Here is a 21,926-nt window from a genome sequence, read left to right on the forward strand (position 1 = left end):
AATATATAAATATAATATAATAAAAATGAGTCACCTTGCATGTTTAAGGTGGTAGTAACGTCAGGATCCTGTAGATGGTGCTGCACAAGGATGATCAGGCAGTGAGGGTCTCGTTGGATGTGTGGAAAATGGGTGGCAAAGCCAATGCAGTTAATGATTGGCTAAAAGGAATGGCTGCAGTTGGCCGTGGCTAAAGATCATGTTGTGAAGGATGTAGCTGAATCTGCAGGTGTATGGAAGCTTACGGTCATACTGGTCTACCAGCAGTGGCAGAGATCCCAGCCTACAGGAGATTCTTATCGTTCTCATTGTTCTTGAGCAGAAGTGAGCAGGTGGACCCATATGACTCTACACCTTTGTATACCTGCACTTATACCTACATGACTGACTTAAAGGATCTGCTACTAAAGTCTTGGTGCCAGATACCACACTAGGAAGTCTTCAGAGGTCTTGTGAAGGCCATGCCTTGTCGGAATCGGAGCTGATTTGGTGGCACAAGCAAGACACCAACACAGTGGTTATAATGTTATGGCAGATTGACGGCTGTGTGATTGTGTTTTGTACAACTATGGTTTGTATAGTTCAACAGCTTGACCTCATCTTCAGTCATTGTGGGGATTTGAGAAGTGGGCTGTTCTCAGTGTGAATACAGGGGCATTGTGCTGGGCTCTGCTTGCAGAAGACCACCGTGGATCAGCTGCCCACCTACTCTTGCAGAGAAGGACTGCCAATAGAATAGGACTCCCTGGGAAAAATAATAAACATGATCCCATCGCCGGAGTTGAGGAGTTGGGATGAGGTGGGATGGTGATCATCCAACATCCTGACCTCACTAACTTGCTGCTGTTGTTGCTGAATGCAATCAAATCCTCACAGCAATGCTCCAGAATCTAGAGGAAAAATGTCTTCCCAGGACAGTAGAGGCAGTTATCCCAACAAATACAGGACGTTTAAAAACCCTTGATTTCAGAAGAAGCAATGAATGAGCAGGTGTCCCAATACTTTGTCCACACAGTGAGTGTTCCTGCCTGTTGCAGCTCTCAGACAGGTCACGTTAATTGGCTGTAATGGCTGTTAAAGGACTGAATTGATGGTGAAAGCCGGATACGGGCTGGAAGTAGGTTCTGCTGGCAGCTCCTGTGTTCATGTTGGGGCTGTGATTCATGGAGCGGTTATGCAAGGCAGTGACAGGGCCATTCCTGCAGCCTCAGCCACACAGACTCCCACAAATACTCAGTAATTGCTCCCTCACACGCGCCGTGCTGTGTCACACACTAGCGTTCAGTTCCGGCTGTTAGTCATTTTGTTTGTGTTGAAGAGCTCACGTTCGCTCAGAGGTGCTGCTCAGAGGTGCTGCTCTACCCCCCCCCCAAAAAAAAAAGCCCCGTTCTCTAGATTCTGCCTCTCTCTCATCTTCTAGCTCTCTCTTTCTCTCTACTGTCTCTCTTTCTCACCCTCTCTCAATCTCTACCGTGTTTCCCTCTCTCTATCTCTCTCTTCCCCCCCTCTCTCTCTCTCTCTCTCTCTTATTTGACCCACCTCTCTCTACCCTGGCTCTCCTTTTCTCTCTGTTTGTCTATTTCTTTCTCTCTCCCTTTATTACCTCCCCTCTCTCTACTCTTTCCCTCTCTCTCTCTCTCTCTCTCTACTCTTTCCCTCTCTTTCCCTCTCTCTCTATCTCTCTCTCTCTCTCTCTCTCTCTCTCTCTTCTCTCTACTCTTTCCCTCTCTCTCTCTCTCTCTCTCTCTCTCTCTCTCTCTCTCTCTCTCTACTCTTTCTCTCTCTCTCTCCCTCTCTCTCTCTCTCTCTCTCTCTCTCTCTCTCTCTACTCATATATTCTCTCTTCCTCTCTTTACCCTGGCTGGTCTGTCTATCTGTCTGTCTGTCTGTCTCTCCCTGCCTGTCTGTCTGTCCCTCTCTCCCCAATCCCCTCCTTTGTCTCCCCTCCTCTCTCTCTCTCTCTCTCTCTCTCTCTCTCTCTCTCTCTCTCTCTCTCTTCTGTTTCTTGCTCTCTCTGTCTCTCTCTCTCTTTACCCTCTGTCTGGTTACCAGCGGCAACCACACTGAGAGGTGCACAGTGCTGGTGTGTGAGAAATACAAATCTTGTGTGTGTGTGTGTGTGTGGGGGGGGGGGGTGGTCTATTTTTAGACACCTGTGTTTCTTGAATTTTGTGTTTGTGCTCATTCATTGTTTTTTCGGATCCTGCTTATTTTGGAGTAACTTTCTCTACTGTCCAGAGAAGGCAGAGGAGCACTGCTGTGGGGATTTGATTGCATTCAGCGACAAGAGCATTAGTGAGGTCAGGATGTTGGATGATGATCAGCAACCCAACTCATCATCCCCAACTCTCCCCAACTCATCCTAAAAGTACTGGATGGAGCTCCACCATCCATCATTCCAGAGAACACAGTTCTTCCACTGCTCCACAGCAATGCTGGGGGCTTTATACCCCTCTAGCCCACACCTGACATTAGGCAGCATGGTGCCAATAGTCTAATTTTTCTTATCAGCTCCAGGGAGGCCTATTCTATTGGCAGTACTTCCCTACAGTGACTAGACAAGCTGTGTGTGTCTGTGTGAGCAATGGGTGTGACTAAAGGTAGCTGAATGCATTTATCAAAGAGGTGTCCACAAACTTTTCTTTTTTGATGACCTAATATCAAAGTATACTGAAACATGGCTAAAGGACTTCTACTATACTCGTCATTGCTTGTATCCATTACAAAAAAAACCCTTGAATATTTTCAATAATCTTTATTTATACATTTTCTTAATAACATGACAATCGTGCTTTATCATATGACACCATTTAAATACATATCCTGCGTATATTATGTTGTTAGGCAGTTAACAGATAAAAATATACAAAACAATATTATTTGTTACTAGACATAAATTCTATTTGTTATTATCATTTTTATAGTCATTGTCACTTCTCATCATTTCCATACGATATGTGCTCGGGTTTCTGAGATCAAAATATTATTGCAGAAAACAGCAATTCTTTTTCAAATGTTTCAACATTTAGACGATAACTTCAAATGTAATACAGACATTCACAGTTACATGTTTTACACGACACAGTTTTACAACAAAGTTCCAGAGAAAACTGTGGTAAAGTAACTTTTGTACAAATTTCACAGGACGTAGCCGTTTCACATTTCATAGGTGCTCTTCTCCTCGGAGTAAACATGATTTCGGGTGACCAAACGCATTTCACAGGTAGCTGCCATAGATCTGCAAACCCTCACTTCGCTTCAACGGCGTCGACAGCCTACGCTTTTAAAAACAGAGGTGCTTCAAATGGTTCCCTGAGCCAGGCCATTGAAGAAGAACCATTTTTGATGCCATAATGAAGCATGTTTGTAATGGAACGGAGAACCTTTTGAAGGTCTAAAGAACTTTCACTGGATGGAAATGTTCTTCATACTCTATCATCTCTATTACAAACATGGTTTTACCAATAGAACCATAAACCATCAGAAACAGGGTAGAGAACCTTTTTAAACTCTAAAGAACTTTCACTGGATGGAAAGGGTCTTCACACTTACGACTGGTTCTTTTGTAGTCAGTGTTGAGAACCTTTTAAAAGATCTAAAGAACCTTCACTAGATAGAAAGGGTCTTTGCACTTACAGCTCATCTCTATTACACACATGGTTTTACTAATAGAACCAACAGTGTTTTTTTTTGTTTCCATAAACCAAAAGAAACAGAGGGTGGAGAACCGTCTGAAGGTCTGAAGAACCTTAACTTGATGGAAAGGGTCTTCACAAATGTAAAGGTTCTTCACACTTACAACTCTCTATAACAAACAGGGTTCTATATGGAACCAACAGTGGTTCTTTTGTTTCCATAAACCAACAGAATCAGAGGGTGGAGAACCTTTTGAAGGTCTAAAGAACTTCACCGGATGGAAAGGGTCTTCACACTTACAACTCATCTCTATTACAAGTGTGTTTTTTCTACTAGAACCAAAAGTGGTTCTTTTGTTTTCAGTGGTGAGAACCTTTTAAAAGGTCTAAAGAACTTTCACTGGATGGAAAGGTTCCTCACCAATTCTTTGCACTTACAACTCTCTATAACAAAGTTGGTTCTGTATAAAACCAAAAGTGGTTCTTTTGTTTTCAGTAATGAGAACCTTTTAAAAGGTCTAAAATTGGTTCCTCACCAATGTAACCTTTTCCAGGTCTAACGAACTTTAACTGGATGGAAAGGTTCTTCGCCATTTTAAAGGTTCTTCCCACACATTTCTATTTCAACCATGGTTTTCCTAATGGAACCAAAAGTTGTTCTTTTGTTTCCATAAACCAACAGAAACAGAGGGTGGAGAACCTTTGGAAGGTCCAAAGAACTTTCACTGGATGGAAAGGTTCCTCCAATTTAAAGGTTCTTCTCACACATTTCTATTACAAACATGCCTCTTTATGGAACCAAGGGTGGTTCTTGTGTTTCCATAAACCAAAACAACCAGAGTGTGAAGAACCTTTTAAACGTCTAAGGAACCTTCACTGGATAGAAAGGTTCCTCACCAATTTAAAAGTTCTCCACACTCACAACTCTCCATAACAAACATGATTCTTAATGAAACCACTATTGGTTCTTTTGTTTCCATAAACCCAAAAGAACCAGAGTACGATTAACTTTTCAAAGGTCTAAAGAACTTTCTCAGGTTCTTCACCAATTAAAAGGTTCTTCACACTCACACTCATCTTTATCACAACCAGGGTTTTTTCTAAAGAAACCCAAAGTGGTTCTTCTGGCATCGCTCAAAGAACCATCTGACGCACCTTAGTGGTTAAGAGTGTACCATCCTGACGTGCCGTGGGAACGCTCTGCGGATCGGTGTGTGTGGAGCTCAGTGTTGTAACACACTCCGCTCGTCTGGGAGGGGACTGAACACCTTGTGCTTTCTGATGAAAACAAAACGCGACAAAGAAAAACACGATTTACAGCCGAAAGCTCGGAGATGTGCTGATCCCAGAAATGCAGACGGCACTGCTCGCTGTAAACGGGTCAGAATCTCATGTTACAGAGGTGCTGTCTTCCCTCTTTGTTCCCGGTCTGATCACAGATTCGGTCGGGCATTTTGGCACGTGAACGAAGAACGTCTCTGATTTCTCATCAATCTGCACTGCAAAAACCTGATATCTCAGCAAGTCAAATCCTCCTAAATGTCGTCGAAATATCTGAGATGTCAGATTTATTAACTTCTAATTTTATTTATTTATTGGCTGATCATTTTGCTTCGTTTAGGAAATCAGATTTAGCTTTTCGTTAAGAAATAATGCTCGGAGTGCTCCGACTGGCTCAGCAGTCGACCAGGCTATCATCCGAGTTCGAGTTATGAGCCATGCCGCTTTGCCATCAGCAGCCGGAGTCAGAGACAGCACAACTGGCAGAGCTCTCTCTGGTCGTGTATGGCGCTCTCTCCCCACATTACTCTTAAAACGATGTTGGCCGGCACAGGCGCCTGCTAGCCGGTGTGGCTTTGCATGTATCGGAGGAGACCTCAGTCCTCAGTCCTTAGTCCTAAGTCCTATTGTCGAGAGAATTGCTAGCGCTAGTGCTAGAGGGAGCTACGAATGGCTGGGTTAATTGGCCAAGTACCAAAATTGGGAAAAATTTGACAAACAAATGTAATAAATATTCTTACAACAATATAAAAAAGAGAAATATTAGGTATTTCGACCAGATTTACAAGGATTTCACTGATGTTTTGCTGAAATACCACTTCTTGCCGTCTGTTTGGTCCAAGCTCGGAAATATAACGCCCCGCTCTTCGTTTCTCCTGGCTTTTGCAGTAGTTCGGAGATTCAGTTGTGCTTTGCCTTCTACCTCTATTCCTGATAACCTGATAAGAAGCACAGAAGCGTAAACAGGACTGATATGACAGCACTGGTCGACAGGCGGATGCTGACACTAAAAAAAACCCTGTGGTTTAGTTTCTCTCTTTTTTGTATTTTTTTTTTTTAGTTTAGTTCAGTTTTTTATTCTTTTCAACTTCCGCACTTTTGTACCCTGTTCTGCAACCTATACACTGCATGGCATAGATACTGTTTTTGCTTTAGTCTAGAATTTTGGTCCTCGATCACAACATTAAGTGTACAAAACATCCTAAAAAGAAGTCTAAAAATGGTTTCCGATCACGTACAAGTAGGTTTTCTCTTTTTTTACTCTTTTTAATAATTTTTTTTACTTCCAGCAAAAGAAAAAAGAAAATAGTAACAGTCTCTCTAACAAAAATATCGAAACGACAGATAGTGGGTCACCCAAGGGCTCTCCTAATTCAGATTTCTTTGTGCTTTAGACCTCCGCCCCTCGTCACCCCGCCGAGGCATGTCGGGATCAGGGGGTGGGGGGGGGTTGGGTTTTGCTCCTTTTGGATTTGCAACGTGAGGCATTGCGAACGACCTGCTTTTGGATGTAATATCTGATATTTCCGATTCCGGATCTCCTCGGATGTGCTGTGTGCTTCTGAGCAACACGTATATAGACTCCTATAGAGTACCTCACGGATTGATAGCTTATGCTTCGACGCGCTGTGCTTTGAATTGAACTCACAGTATTAACACATTAGACAGGTTCACTCGCATACAGTATAATGGATTTTTTTTTTGAATATTTTTTTTTTTTTGACACGAACACGCTTTGCTTTCACGCTTAGAACTCCTACCCAAGACCTGGTAAGTCTCCTAAATGTGAAAGTCAAACCGTCACACATCATTTTGTAAAGATTGGATTGGATCATGTTTGGCCCCTGGAGGTAGATGATTCTATTATTGTATAAACATGGAAGTCCTCTGTATTGTTCGTCTTTGATTGCTCTCAGCTAGGGCCTTAGACGTTGGCGTCTGCATTGGCAGGGTTGGCCGGGGCGGCGTTTTCAGCCTGCTGCTGTTGCTGCGGTGGCTGCTGTGCTTGCTGCGGTGGCTGCTGTGCTGGCTGCGGTTGCTGTTGTTGGGGCTGTTGAGCTTGCTGCTGCTGCTGTTGCTGTTGTACCTGCTGCTGCTGCGCTGGTTGTGCCGGCTGTGCCGGCTGCGCTGGCTGAGCCGGTTGCACTGGCTGCGCTGGCTGAGCCGGTTGTGCCGGTTGCACCGGTTGTGCAGGTTGAACCGATTGTGCCGGCTGAGCCGGTTGTGCCGGTTGCTGCTGCTGCTGCTGCTGCTGCTGTTCGGGCCCGTTCTCTTGGGCCCTCACCACCTTTGGAGGCTGTAGCATTATCCTGATCCGCTGCAAGGATACATCAAATGTCAGGGCCTTTTCCACATTTTCCTAATTTTCTTTATTCAATGAGGTCCGGAGCAAGGTTTCTCTTTTTGTTACGCTGTTTGGTTTTACATTGCGTTGGCGATACACCTACGTCCTGTCCGCACCACCTACATGGGCTGCGTCTTCCTATTTTTGTCTTTGACTGGTTTGTAGAGGGTTGTGTGTCTGATGTGGCCTGTTGTCAGTTCGGCTGGCTGTCTTTTCCAGACAATGAATACAAAAATGATTGACCAGAGACCATAGTTCCAGTTCACTGAATTAAAAAATACCTCTTCCTGCAGCAGTTATACCATCACCCACAGATATAACCATCCACATGTGCTCCTGACGCTCATTCTTTCTACTTTTCTGGTTCTTTTGCTTCTTCCATTGTTTAATGGGTGATGATAGCCTGCCTCAATGCCTTCCTGTGATTGGTCTTAAAGTCTGAACCCTCTAAAATAGTGTTTTTACAATACAATCCAACTGTACTAAGGTCCTTTGACCTCTCACATCTGCTATTTTGATTCAGATCACACTAAAAAAGGAAAATTCAGAAGGTTCAGATTAAATAAGGCCAGTGTGAAAACACCCTAATGTCTGCATGGTTTTAAATACCACAATCAGTCAAAACGAATCCCCATATGATCATTTTCTTAAAAAACTATCCCCACATCTTCAACTCCAACGAGTCTTCCTGAATAGGTGGTCGCATGTAAATGTTTTCATGGTCTTGACATCACAACCATGGTGAATTCAAAGCCAATTTGAGCCACATGATTGGAAGTGAGTGGTATCTTTTGAACGTTAGACAACATTTACACTGTATGTTTAAAAAATACCATAGTCAGGGCCCTTTGTTTCGTGTGTCTATGGTGTCTATATGGGACCTTACTGTGAATGGCGGCTAGATTCAAATAACACACTCAGCATTGAGGTTACCTCCTTATATGTTCCCTTCATGGTGAGGAACATGTAGCCCATGTAGCCTGGAATGAGAATCATGGAGGACAAGGCCATAAGCCAGCCCACACCCTGGCCCCAGGCTGGGAACACGTAGTTGTTCATGGTGAGGGGAACCATTTGGACTGCACTGAAGAGAAACACTCCCTGAAAGAGAAGGTGAGGCAACATCATGGAGTTAGAATATGGTCCATAAGCTCATTTCCACAATGCCTTTCTGCTTCACCTTGAATTGGTGCCTCCAAAACAGTCTGATCCTGTTTAAGAGAACATTTGGAGTCCACACAAAGGTTCATGAAAGGTCATGAATGGGCCAGGGGGTCTATGTTGTCCTGTAGGACTTCAATTATAGGAAAGCCAACAAAACAAATATGAATTCCACAGCAGTACCAATACCATTTGCTTATACACTATATGGACAAAAGTATTGGGACACCTGCTCATTCATTAAAGAAAGAGTTTATTCATGCTTTTGTTGGAGTAACTGTCTCTACTGTCCAGGGAAGACTTTCTACTACATTTTGTAGCACTGTTGTGATGATTTGATTGCATTTAGTGATGTTGGATTATCACCACCACCTCATTCCCAACTCCCAAACTCGTCCCAAAAGTACTGGATGGAGCACCAACCATCCATCATTCCAGTGAACACAGCTCCACAGCTCTTTTCTTTTTTTGCCAACTAACCCCCTGTTCGCAGCTCCTTTAACAGTAGCAATACTCCCAACACAAGGAGGGTAAGGACTTCACACATATCTCCTCCAATACATGAGAGAGCAATTGTGCTCTCTCAGACTCTGGCTGCTGATGGCAAAGGCTGCAGACAGCAAAGCGGCATGGCTCGGGATTTGAACTCATGACCTCTGGGCTGTAGTGGTAGTGCATTAGACTGCTCAACCAAGACCGCTGATGTGTTTTTAAACAGCATAATTGTTCACAGCTCTTCACGTATGAGGATGGACCCCATTGTCCTTTAAACTGAGCAAACCCCTAACAAGAAAATGCTGGGGAATATCAGGATCTTCATAATAACTGTGTTTGTGGGTTCTAGGAAGAAATTGCTTTTTAAGAATGATGTTTGAAATAGATCTCTATTACAAAGATGGGACACACATGGGACATATATTTTTAGGTGTGTAGCCATAACACACCCAGGTCAAGAGCATTGTGTGATAGGAGAAGAATTTGCCATCACTAAACTGAGCTACACCAACAGTAAGCCATTAGACAGTAGAGGAATTGAACCCTGGTGAGGAACACCCTATCACTATATCAGCCTGTACTTTATTTTTTTCTTTTGTAAGACTGAGACAGAGTGTTCTGTGCAATGAGAAAAAAAGCACATATACTTACAGCCACGATCAAAGGAGTGAAGAAAACCCAGCAGAGCTTCCACCATATGCAGGGCTTGTATCCAATCATCTCCTGGATGTTATCATAGAACTTGTTCACACCTAAATTGGCATGAAATCAGAGAGGACACTTAAAATTGGCCGCTTTCAGCTGTTAAGCAGCATGCCTTAAGACTTGTGCTCTTACACAACAGCACACATAGGCCTCAAGGGGACAACTGAGGCATGTATCTTAATCTTAATCATGCTCCAAACCTGCCTTAGTTCTCCTGCTTGGTGCAGTTCTACCGCAGACATTTAGCCAGTCTTTCATATAGCTTCAATATTAAAGATTATATAGCAGGTTCTTCTTATGTGCATGCATGATTCCTAAGCAAAGGTGTCAAAAGTATTGACATTCATGACTCAGGTAGAAGTGAGTGGAGATACGAGGGTTTAAAAGACTTCTATAGAAGCTGAAGTATCAACTTAAGCTTTTTACTCCAGTAAAAGTGTAAAAGTACTGGTTTCAAAACTACTACTAGAGGAGAGAATTATGGCAAGCTGTTAAATAATAAATTAAATAACACTGAAAGGACATGATGTATCACTCACCATAGCACCAAGAGATAGAGATGCACTCAAAGAACACCAGGAACAGAAGACACATTCCACTGGCAGAGTAGTAGTCGAAGAGTTTGAAGACATAGAGACCACCCTGAGAGATTTAGCACCAGAAAATGAGATATAGACACATAGATCATGTAGACTATGACTCAATTACACTGTCCTTACAAGTTACCCATCAAAATGAAGGTTCTTTAAAAGGTTCTTGCCTTGGACACTCTCAGTTCTAGGAAAAACATCCTAAACCAGTGACTGTAGAAAGCATGGACAGCACAACATCTCTCAAAAATGAAGCAGCTACAGGTCTAGCGCCTCTGCTGGCTGGTTGCGGTATGATGTATAGCTCTGCCCATGCCCATATGTTTCATTGACAAAACAGCCCATTTTCCATCTCATTGTCCTCCTCTAAACTGTCTTTCTTAGGAACGAAGTGAGGCGGGTCTACTAAATGAGGAGGCGTGTCTGGCTCTGCCTTGGGTCTCTATTGCACAGACTATTGCATTTGACGACATGGCGGACAATTTTGGCTTCATTCCTATAGAACGGAAAGGAATGGGACCTCGGTGCCCATGTTCTTTGTGACTGCACCCTGAAGATGGATGTTTTTTTTTTATAGAGATACAAAAGTTGGTGTTTTATGGCACTGCTCTGAAGAACCCTTTCTAGCAGCTCTATTTCTAGGAGTGTAGTTCTGGTCTTAATTCATGTCTGTATGATATGCCCAACAAACTCTCAGGGTACATTCTTTCATGGCAGCATACAATCATGTGATTACCTGTGTGATGTTGGATAGGCCGATAATGTAGGACACGACGCAAACACATGCAATGAAGATCTCCCGTCTTTTTCTCAGAACGCTCGGGAACTCGTCCACCAGAGCAGTGATGAAACCCTCCACAGTGCAAAACTGCAGCCAACATGGAGGATGGGTAGAAAGTTGCAGATTAGCAAATGACTGGTCTGATCAAAGGCCATTAGACTACTCCATGCTCAGCAGCACACATTTAACCAGTGTTTAAATGATGGTCGAGTTGCTCAGTTGGCGCGATACTTAAACTGTGCTCTGTATTGCTTTCAGGTCTGGACAGGGTAGAGTCACATGAGTAAAACATATGGTAGAAAGTTTCTCAGGGGTCAGTACATGAAAACACACACACACACACACAGTAGGGAAAAAAAGCAATAAGCAACATGGGCAGGATTACAGTTCTTAGAGGTTCTAAATGTCATTTGCATAATTATCAATTATTTGTTCAGCCTTATTTAGTAGCCTAATAGTATTTGGAACATTAATCCAAAAAAATAAATGTCAAACAAGTAAAACACAGAGAGCATTATGCTAGACACCGCTAACTGGCTAACCAATGCTAATTTGGCTGTACCAAATTCCACCAACTCGGGCAAGCTGGGAAGGTGAAGGCTAGCACATGCTTCAACACACTTTGAGGAGAACACTAACTGTGTCACTAGCATCTCACTAAGCTATTGCGGGAGAGGATGGGTCATCCAACCCACCTAGTTTTGCTTGCTCTCTTAGGGCCAACGGTTGTGCCACTTGTGAGCCAGTTGATGGCCATTTTTAATGAACAGTCCCTGTGTGAATAGCATCTGCAAGCACCTTATTCACTTCATTAGTGTAGCTGTGTTCGTTTGCAGTTTGGTGAAATGCCAATCCCAGCTGACCACCAACGTCAACAGAAATTGTTTTCTGGTTTGTAGGTTGTGCTGTCACAATGTCAGGACAACATCTAATATAAACATCAATTTGTTGGTTTTAAGTCATTTTTTTTAACCGAAATCCAACATCTTCCAAACATCACATGCCAACATCATTAGCAGAAGTAAAATACCAGCACTGGGTAGTGACGTATGGTGACCAAATTTGACCTATTTGACTTTGATATCCAACTAAAGTTCAATGTCTGTCTGATATTGGAGTGAAACTGACGTCCGATGCCTGCTGGAATACAACTGATGATAATGCTGACTGCTACTGACTAACTTTTAACATTTATAACATCTTATGTAAAAACATTAATGTAAATATGTTAGTGAAAGTCACATATTTGAACATTTCAGACATTGTTTTTCTAAATTTTTAAATTGTTTAGCTTTTTTGTCACTATTTTGTTTTATTAAAATCTAAAAGTATACATGTATGCATGAGCTTTATCCATCATACAAATGCTAGTGATGAGTATTCTATTTTATATCATATTTGCTGAACTAGTAGTGGACTACAGATGTAATTTCCAAATTAAAGCTTTGTTTGCATGCGCAGACAAAACTCTAGAGCAAAGACTAGCTTAAAAAAACTAGCACTGTGCAAACACTGTATGAGGAAAGTCAAAGAAATGAGATCACCAATAAAAGCTCTGGCTCTGACAAGACCTGGGGCTCAGTAGTCTAATCAAAGTAATGCAAGGAGACAATAAAACCCATTGCTGTTCCTCGTCCAGCCACTAGGGGAGCTGAACCAGACACAATCTGCAAACCTGGGAAATGGGGAGGGGATTTATCCAGATCCGCTGTTTGTTTACATCTGTTTTCTAGGTCAGAGCTTGAATTTGCAATGCTGAATATTCTCACCTGGCTGTCAATTCCCAGCATCAGCAGCATAGAGAAGAAGAGGATAGACCACAGTGGTGAGACGGGTAACTGCGTCACTGCTTCTGGATAAGCTAAAAAGGCCAGGCCAGGACCTGAGAAGGAAAAGCAGATAATTAAGGCCTGGTTAAAGTAGGGGGACCTGCTTAGTTTATCTGCTAAATGGCCTCTTTTGTGGACGTTTTTAAGATTTTCAATAGAAATGCATTACCTGATGCGGCTACATCAGCTATGGATCTCTTTGTCACGTGAGCCATGAAGCCCACGATGGAGAAAATGACAAAGCCAGCGAACATACTGGTGAAGGAGTTTATACAGCACACAATGATGGAGTCTCTGCATGAAAGAAAGGCAAAACAAGGACATTAGAAGTTCCAGTGAGTTTGTAACGGGCCAGACGTTCAGTGCTGGACAGCAGTATAATGAGGACTGAAGAATTAATTATGTAAGCAGTGGGTGCCCAGATGAGAACTCTGCGGTTTAATTACATGGAAATTTAAGGCAAACATTGGGTTTGTTTATTTATATCCTCATACATTAGTGAGCTGATGGGTCTTTAATTACAGTCAACAATGCTGAGCACAATTTAGGCAAGTGTTAGTGCTAGTGTGGCTAGTATAAGGGGCCTGCAAGAGGTCCAGGGTTACAGCAAAAGTAACCTTTCAGTGTGCAGTGACTAAGGTAATCTCTCTGGGTTAGGTGGACTGTACCTGTAAACATTGTTATTGAAAGGGTTGTAGCTGCCAAGCGCAATCAGAGAACCCAGACCCAAACCATACGAGAAAAAAATCTGAGTAGCAGCATCCAGCCACACCTGAGAGGAGAAGAAAGGAAAGAAGGAGAGGAGGTGGAAATATGAAAGAAAGTAGATAAATAGAAAACAGAAGAGAGGAGAAGGGAAGAGAAGAGCAGAGTGGAAGAGAGAAGAGAAGAGAAGAGAAGAGAAGAGAAGAGAAGAATAGAGAAGAGAGGAGAAGAGAGGAGAAGAGCAGAGTGGAGGAGAGAAGAGAAGAAAAGAGAAGAGAAAAGAGAAAGAGAGAAGAGAGGAGGAGAGAGGAGGAAAGAAAAGAGGAGAACAGAGGAGAAGAGAGGAGAAGAGTAGAGAAGATAGGAAAAGAGAGGAGAAGAGAAGAGAATAGAGGAGAAGAGAAGAGAATAGAGGAGAAGAGAGGAAAAGGTTAGAGAAGAGGAGAAAGGAGGAGAGAAGAGAGGAGAATAGAGGAGAAGAAAGAAGAAGAGAAGAATAGAGAAGATAGGAAAGGAGAGGAGAAGAGAAGAGAGGATGAGAGAAGAAAAGAGGAGAGAAGAGGAGAGAAGTAGAGAGAAGAGAGGAGCAGAGAGGATAAGAGAAGAGAGGAGAAGGGAAGAGAAGAGAGGAGAAGGGAAGAGAAGAGAGGAAGAGAGAATATGAGAGAGGAGGAGAGAAGAGGAGAAGAGAGGAGAAGAGTAGAGAAGAGAAGAAGAGAGAGGATATGAGAGAGGAGAAGAGAGGAGAGGAGAGGAGAAGAAAAAAGAGGACGAAATTAGAGTAGAGAAGAGAAGAGTGGAGGAGAGTAGAGAAGATAGGAAAGGAGAGGAGAAGTGAAAAGAGGAGGAGAGAAGAGAAGAGGAGAGAAGAGTAAAGAAGAGAAGAGAAAAGAAGAAGAGAGATGAGAGAATAGGAGAGAAGAGGAGAAGAGAGGAGGAGGTAAGAGGAGAGGAGAGAATAGAGGAGAGGAAAGGAGAGGAGAGATGAAAACAGAAGAGAAGAGAAACAGTGAGCACTGATCTGGGGAACTTCCTAATGCTTGCTTTCTTGCTGGATTCTCTGTTTGACTGGTGATTTGTTGACTCTATTTACTGTGAAATTACCTCTGACTCTTTGAGCTTCTCAAAATCGGGTGTGATATAGAACATGATTCCGTCAGACGCTCCGGGCAGAGTGACCCCACGGATGAACAGAATGAATAGCATGAAGTAGGGGTAGGTGGCTGAGAAATAAACAACCTAGAAAACAGCACATATTATCTGTGTGAGAGGAGACGATCACTTGCTTCACTTACCTGAATAAAATGATTACATCAGCACAATTACCGTCAACAGGGAGTCGAAATTGTCTTTATATAATCTAGTATTATATAACCAGTGTTATTCAGCAGAGATCAGTATGTTCTACACTGTCAAATAGTTTAACACTGTGACATCTGATGGAAAGCTATCAGCAAATCTCATTTCCAGGCTATTCCACGGCAGCATCTGAATAATTATTTGAAATATTTGATACAAACCTACCTCAGAAAGTCTGAATTGCTCAAATTAGCCAAATTAGCCTTAACCAAAAAAACCCAGGAGCGCTGCACCGGCTTTCCTGCGTCCATTCATTCGCACTACAGTCTGCTTCATTCATTAAGTCAGCACTGAAGTACCACATTTTCAACAGTCAGAGAGAGAAAGAGAGAGAGCTCTTACCTTTCCAGTCCAGCTCACACCTTTCCAGATACAGAAATACACAAGGACCCAAGCAATGGCGAGGGTTATTGCAAGGTGTGGTCGGATCTGACCAGGTTTTTCTAAGCCGTCAGTGATGTCGTGCACGTTGCGCCTGTAGGAACATGTACAGCAGTATGAACACTGACTAAAAGACTCTAGGAGCTTAATCGACTCCAAAAACAGCTCCCATCCAGTCCCAATATCTACAGTGTCTAATTTCGAGACTGTTAAAGGATTTTAAATGACTATTCAACCAATCTCCAGACATGTTTGACATGTTGCAGGTCAGTATATCTAGTAAAAGTGGCGTATTCTGCTTGTCTCAAGTGCATAAATAGGCCAACTTACAGCATTCATTCTCAAAGCATGCAGGTTTCTGTGGAATCAGACCATTTTTCCAGGTTTCAACAGTCTGGAAATAACTTGATCACTCTCATGATGAAGATAATCTGACAATATTTGATAATTACACTTAAGCGTTTTTCTGGAACAACTGCTTTTGGGGCTCAGAGTGGCTCAGCGTTCTAACGCTCTACCACTATGGCCTGGGGGGGTTGTGAGTTCAAATCTCGAGCCATGCCACTTTGCCATCAGCAGCCGGAGTCTGAGAGAGCACAGTTGGTTGGGTGTGTAATTGGGTCTCTCTCCCCTCATCATCATCACTCTTAAGCGATGTTGGCCAGCACAGGCTTCTGCTAGCCAGAGCTAGCCAGAGCTAGCCAGAGCTAGGCAGCCAGAGCTAGCCAGAGCTAGGCAGAGCTGGGGACCTGGAGCTTTACTTAGAGTATGTCGGCTGCCCAGCAATGGGCAAACATCAGAAGCAGTTCAGAAAAAAAGAGGCGGTGGCTGGCTTTGTGTGTATTAGGGAGACGTGTGTTAAGTCTTTACCCTCCTAGTGTTGGGAGCATTGCTAGCGGTGGCAAGGTGGAGATATGAACAGATGGTTTAATAGGAAGAAGGGGGGGGGGGGGGGGGGCTACCTCAGGTTCCAAAAAGAAATTAGTGGCTTAGTGGCTCTAAATGCCAAGTGGTTCTTCTTCTATGACATTGCACAAATCAAACTTCTCAATTTATGGAATGAACAACTTTGCTCTTACTCCCAGAACTCCATAACTGCACTGGTGAGGTTGGTGGTGTCTGCAATGCTGTAGTTCGTGAAGCATTTCTCTGTGTTCCAGGCATTGTTGCAAGATTTCCATGGAAGGTTCTGAAACAAGAGGATAAACATGCTGTGTTATATTTTCATCAAGTGTCAATGATGGATAACTATGTATTATGACCAAGCGTGAGAGATACTTACCGTCGTGAATGAGTTGTATAGGTAATACAAGGCCCAAGCGATGATCACAATGTAGTAAATGTTCAACCAGAAGGAGAGTACTGCTGCAGCGAGGCCAACACCTGCGGTGAGAACATGCGTAATTACACAATTCGGGAGGCACTGGGGCCAAGGCTCGCAAACGGTTTGTGACAGTCTGAAGGCAGATGCATAGTAAAAGGCCTCGGGCTTGAATTAACACCTACAGTGTTGGATGAGGGCCTGGTGTGTGTTTGTTTAGGTTCAGCTGGAAGCAAATGGACAGTGTGAGTGTTAATTCAGCATGGGGGGCTATGAAGAGCAGGCATTATTGAAATGTAGCCATTTGAGGTCTTTATTGAGTTTCCATTGACAACAACCCTCACATGTACACATTAGCAAATCCAAGCCATGTAGACCCTCAAAAAAGGGTCACCAAAAGCAACTTGCCTGGAATTCAGCCAGATTTGATTTTGAAGTTGCCATCTTACCTAAGTGCTCAGTGTTGCCTCCTATGACCCTTTTTGAGGGTCTACATGCCTCATAAGAAGGTCGTCACAGATAGACACTCAACCAACTGCAACACGATTAGAAGATAACCTCAGACTGGAGGTTACTGAAGGTTCCTCTGTGGTTCTTGGCTTGAATATAAGGTTCTAAGCTCATCCTTTAACTGGTGCTGGACATTTTCATCATAGTATGGCTCTTTTGAGGCACCTTTGCTTGTAGCCACTTAAACTCAATGGGGATCTATGGATAGCAGTGCTAACTGGTTGAGTTTGGGTGTGAGCAATAGTCCATTATAGGTGGACCCATACTGTACCTTTGAACATCGGAGCCAGCTTCCATACTCCCAGTCCGCCGATAGACGTGTACTGACCCAGGGAGCATTCGAGCAGGAACAAAGGGACCCCAGCAAAAATGAGGGTCAGAAAGTAAGGAATCAAGAAGGCCCCTGTGGTGCACAAGACAAGGACCGTGTCATCAATCTGCACCTTCACCAAAGCCTGATCCATTGACACTTATGCAACGACGCCCCCCCCTCCCCCTCCCCCCCCCCACCACCACCACCACCATTCCTTTGGTCCCACCAAGCCTCCAGAACTGCGCTTACCTCCTCCGTTTTTGCCGCACAGGTAAGGAAACCTCCACACGTTGCCCAGCCCGATGGCGTAGCCCACACACGACAGCAAGAAGTCAAACTTTCCAGCCCACGTCTCCCTCTCCGGCACTTCTTTCTTCTTCTTCTTCTGCTCCTCTTTGCTCTCCTCTGCTTTGGGTCTGTCGTTGGTGGTCACCTCGTTCAGCTCCGTGGCTACCTGGCCGTCCGTGCTCTTGGTGCCGTTGGTCGCCATCTCTCCGGGTTATGTTAGCAGCTCGTGGTCGCGATGGTTCAGCTTCGTGTTCTTGTTTTTATGTCGGTTCTGTGGTTCTTGACTAAACCCCCCCCTCGAACAGTCGAACAGCAGCAGCGCCAGACAGCTCGTCAGTTGCCCTTAACCTGGAGACACGAAACCACGTTATTGGTCCTCACCAATAACACAGCAGCGTAAATCAGCCTTATCATGCAGTTCACGTCGAGAAGAGCCTCAATGGAAGTGTTGTTCTGCCTTCAGGCAGCCAGTATTCCAGCCTTAGCCACTATTGGTCTGGTGCGCTTTCGTTCATTTCCATTCGTGGCGTAGCGTAAAATATAGCAGAGCCCAAACAGACCACTGTTGACTGTGTCTTAACTCCTCAATATTCACGTTTGTACGTTTTTCATGGCATAAACTGACACGAAATTGCAAGATTAACCACAGCAATCTCATAAATAACATTAGCAACCATTATGTCAGCGCAAATGAACCAATCCAAGCTGAATATGGCTTTAATTATTTGCATAATTCCCACTATAAACTCAATCTATCAATTTTTTCATCAATAATTTGTCGATTGCTCGTTTATTTCATGCATTCGTTGAATGTAAACCCAAGCAAAGACATACTTTTCGCGTCGTCGTGCGCAACGTAGCGTCCAGTTTTGTGGACACTTCACTGGAAAAACGAATAAAGCCCCCTCTCCAAACTCTCTAATGAGAAGCAATGCACGTTTCCAGTATTCTCTTATTCAAAGCTATGCGTTTTAATGTGCTACGTGATGCTTATAACGCACGGCGAGGAGATTTAGGCACCGAGGACACGTTATGCCCCGTGCGCAAAGCTTTACGCACAAGACTGTGCACTCTGTCTAGCCTTTGTTTGTCACAACGAGCGAGCAGAGCGACCAGACCGTGTAAACATCTCTGGGAAAAAAGGAATACAGGCTCAGAAATCCTGAAAATCACTCCAAAATGAATAGTAACTTTACACTTTGATTGGATATGGGCTGGATTTTGTACTGGACTTTTTTTTGGCACAGCAAGTTAGGCTCACCGCACGAAGGATTCTAAATATTCTAAATAATGCCCCCCTATAAAACCAAAAAATTAAAGATAAAGAGAAAACATCTACTTACAGTAAATTTCAGCGCTCTTCCGAAGAGGTTTTGTCTGTGGCTGTGAGTCGTGCAACGAGGTATCCGTAGATTCCTCCCCAAGTTGTAAACTTCCAGTGTTGCCCTGAACATAAATGTGTTTTATTTCCATTAAAAGACTTGAAACGAACCCCCAAAACGGTCCTGAGGGGCTGGAGTCCAGGTGCCTCGCTGCGGGGAGCTGTCCAGAGGCAGCGTGGTGCTGAAATAAAGGAGCTGTCCGTGGGCAGGTAGTGCTGAAAGGCTGTAGACTGACAGGGAGAAGGAGCTGTCCAGAGGCAGGGGGTGCTGAAAGGCTGAAGGGAGGACGGAGCTGTCCACGGGCAGGCGGTGCTGAACTCACCGGAGAAGGAGCAGCTTCGCCCTGTGCCACTCTCTAACATCAACAAGCAGGAGCGCGGAGGGGAGCACAATTCCCAACTGGCATCTACATAGCCTCAATGTCATCTGAAAGTCGATCCCTCCGCTCTCTCTCTCTCTCTCTGTCTCTCTCTCGCTCTCTCTCTTGCTCTATCTTTGTCGCGTTCTGTCTCTCTCTCTCCCCCCCTCTCTTTCTTTCCCTTCTAGTCGTTCTGGCGAGCGCCACACACACAGCAGCACAGTCAGTGTGCATATGGACGATTCTCCAGGTAAAGTTGATGAGAACACATACGCAGATGCAGTTTTTATGTCAATGCTTATCTCAATGCCGTTTCTTTAATAAATGTTATTGCTCTAAATAAATTGGAGAGAAAAGTGAAGAAAATCATTTAAGGAGTTTTATAAAAATCATAAAATGAACATTTCTGAGTTTGAGAACGTCACACATTTGGTTTTTTGACATTTTGCATCCACCATTCCCGACTTTTGAAAGGCTTAAGTCGTTCTGGCTCTAGTGAAAATTCCTGATGCAGCACGAGATGACTCACACGCTTCAGCCATTCATCTGTGCTCCTCAACGTTTCTCCATTTGAAAAAAGAGGAACCGCATATTTTGCCCCATGCACCCACTACCCACCCCAAAGCAGGGGAATTTCACCCCACAAACCCAACCCACCGCAAATGACAATACATCGACGTGTTAAATGCTCAAATATATATATATATATATCACACCCAAGGTGAGGGTGGGAATTAGTAGGGAGATGTAATAATTGCTGGAATGGTTTGCTGTAAGAGTTGAGAGGGATGAAATCCAGTGATGGCATGGGAAATAATCATGACCTTGGGTCTGGAATACTGCAGTAGCCGAATTACAGTCCAGTTCTCTGGAGACAGATTGGCCTGTCCTGGGGAAGTTGAGCCATCTTTAGAGAAACACTTGGTAAGTCAATCTTACAATATCCTCCAGTTTGGTGTTTCTGTGTTGACATAGTGACTGTATGATGCATATCTGAACAATAATATTTATAATATTATAAATATAATAAATAATATAATAATTTAGTTATATTAACTGTTTAGTTTGGAAATATGGTTCTAGAAAAAAGCTTCTTATAGAACCTTTACTTTATATGAAGGTATATTCTCTATACCCTAAAAACATCCCTAAACATAAAGGAGATTTATCTCCTTTATAAAAACTGTTCTTTAAGATGTGTCTCTTTATATGACTGGTTGTTTATCTTCAATAAAAACACTGAAAGGTTCTTCAAAGAACCAAAAGCATGTTTCAGGGCCAAATGTGAAATTCTTCATAAAAAAAAACCTAAATAGTCCAGAAAGAAGCATTTATTTTGAGCATGTGATCTTTCTTCGTTTGGGTGTTTAGTTCCTACAAAACGTCCATTAAGTCACTCTGACATTGATGTACAAATAATTCTATACAGTATCAAAAAGTGCTCTTAGAAAATGTCTAATTTTTAGTTCTTTAGTAAATTCTTTACTTGCTGCAGAACCATTATATTACATTAAACTTTTAAATGAAAAACTTCCCATTAGGATTAACCCTAATTATTAAAATAATATTAAAGTTCAATAATAATAAAAAAACATCCAAGCAGTTGGAAGAAAAAAACATTATGCATAAAAATAGAGAATTTGATCTTTCTTCGTTGTTGTTCAGTGTTGTTCAGAGTAATCAAAAGGGTTCTCCATGCAGTACCATTTGAGTAAGTCAGTCTTACAGTTTCCTCCAGAATGGTAGGCAGTCCATTACTGTGATTTATTAAAACGCCATTGTCTGTGGGTGGATACAGGGTCAAAACATGAAAATGGTCTCTTAAATGATTTTAGCTTGGAATTATGTGGTTCTAGTAAAACATCTTGTAGAACCTTAATATTACATTCTTTACAGCTTAAAAACTGTCCTCACTGATTTATTCCAATTATAAAAATAGTTCCTTAAATAAACATCTGCTGAAAGGTTCTTTATGGGACCAACAGGATGTTTAGGAGACAAATTTGTTATTCTATGAGGTTCTTAAGAAGAAAGATCCCAGAAAGCACCTTTTATTTATTAACTTAAAAATAGAGAATTTGATCTTTCTTCATTGTTTGTGTTTTTTTTTTTATTCTCTTAAAAGTGGTTCTTTTAATGGTACTGCATGAAGAACCCTTTTTGACTGCTCTTTTTTTAGAGAATAAAAATGAAAGGGTTCTTTCTGGAGTCTTTGTTTTAAGAAGAACCGCTTAGAAGAACCATATTTGGACACTCTTTGGGTTCTCTGAAGAACCTTTCAGTAGGTTTTTTTTTTAATAGAAATTTAATATTATTTTTATATTTGGGGTTAATCCTACTGGAACATTTTTAAGGTGTAGAGAAGGTCAAAAAAGGTTCTTCATGCAGTACCATAGAAGAACCAATTTGTTTCCCTAAAAAGCTTTGAGTAAGTCAATCTTACAACTTCCTTTCAAACCGTAGACAATCCGTTTCTGTTTTCTATAGA

General features: G+C 42.7%; 1 protein-coding gene across 1 annotated transcript; it reads right to left on the reverse strand.

The window, feature by feature from the left end:
- Window positions 1-2,740: 2,740 nt before the first annotated feature.
- slc6a1a (solute carrier family 6 member 1a) lies at window positions 2,741-19,587 on the reverse strand. The gene is made up of 15 exons (XM_072697367.1): window positions 19,042-19,587; window positions 17,660-18,046; window positions 17,369-17,500; window positions 16,549-16,649; window positions 16,346-16,455; window positions 15,228-15,360; window positions 14,631-14,765; window positions 13,490-13,593; window positions 12,991-13,115; window positions 12,762-12,874; window positions 10,948-11,079; window positions 10,161-10,263; window positions 9,568-9,668; window positions 8,194-8,361; window positions 2,741-7,233 (listed from the first exon to the last, which is right to left on the reverse strand). Exons 2-15 carry the CDS (start codon window positions 17,898-17,900, stop codon window positions 6,841-6,843), a joined length of 2,091 nt encoding a protein of 696 aa, XP_072553468.1. The 5' UTR covers window positions 17,901-18,046; window positions 19,042-19,587; the 3' UTR covers window positions 2,741-6,840.
- Window positions 19,588-21,926: the final 2,339 nt, after the last annotated feature.

This window comes from Salminus brasiliensis, chromosome 14 (genome assembly GCF_030463535.1).
Source record: "Salminus brasiliensis chromosome 14, fSalBra1.hap2, whole genome shotgun sequence".
In the NCBI taxonomy this organism is placed as follows: Eukaryota; Metazoa; Chordata; class Actinopteri; order Characiformes; family Bryconidae; genus Salminus; species Salminus brasiliensis.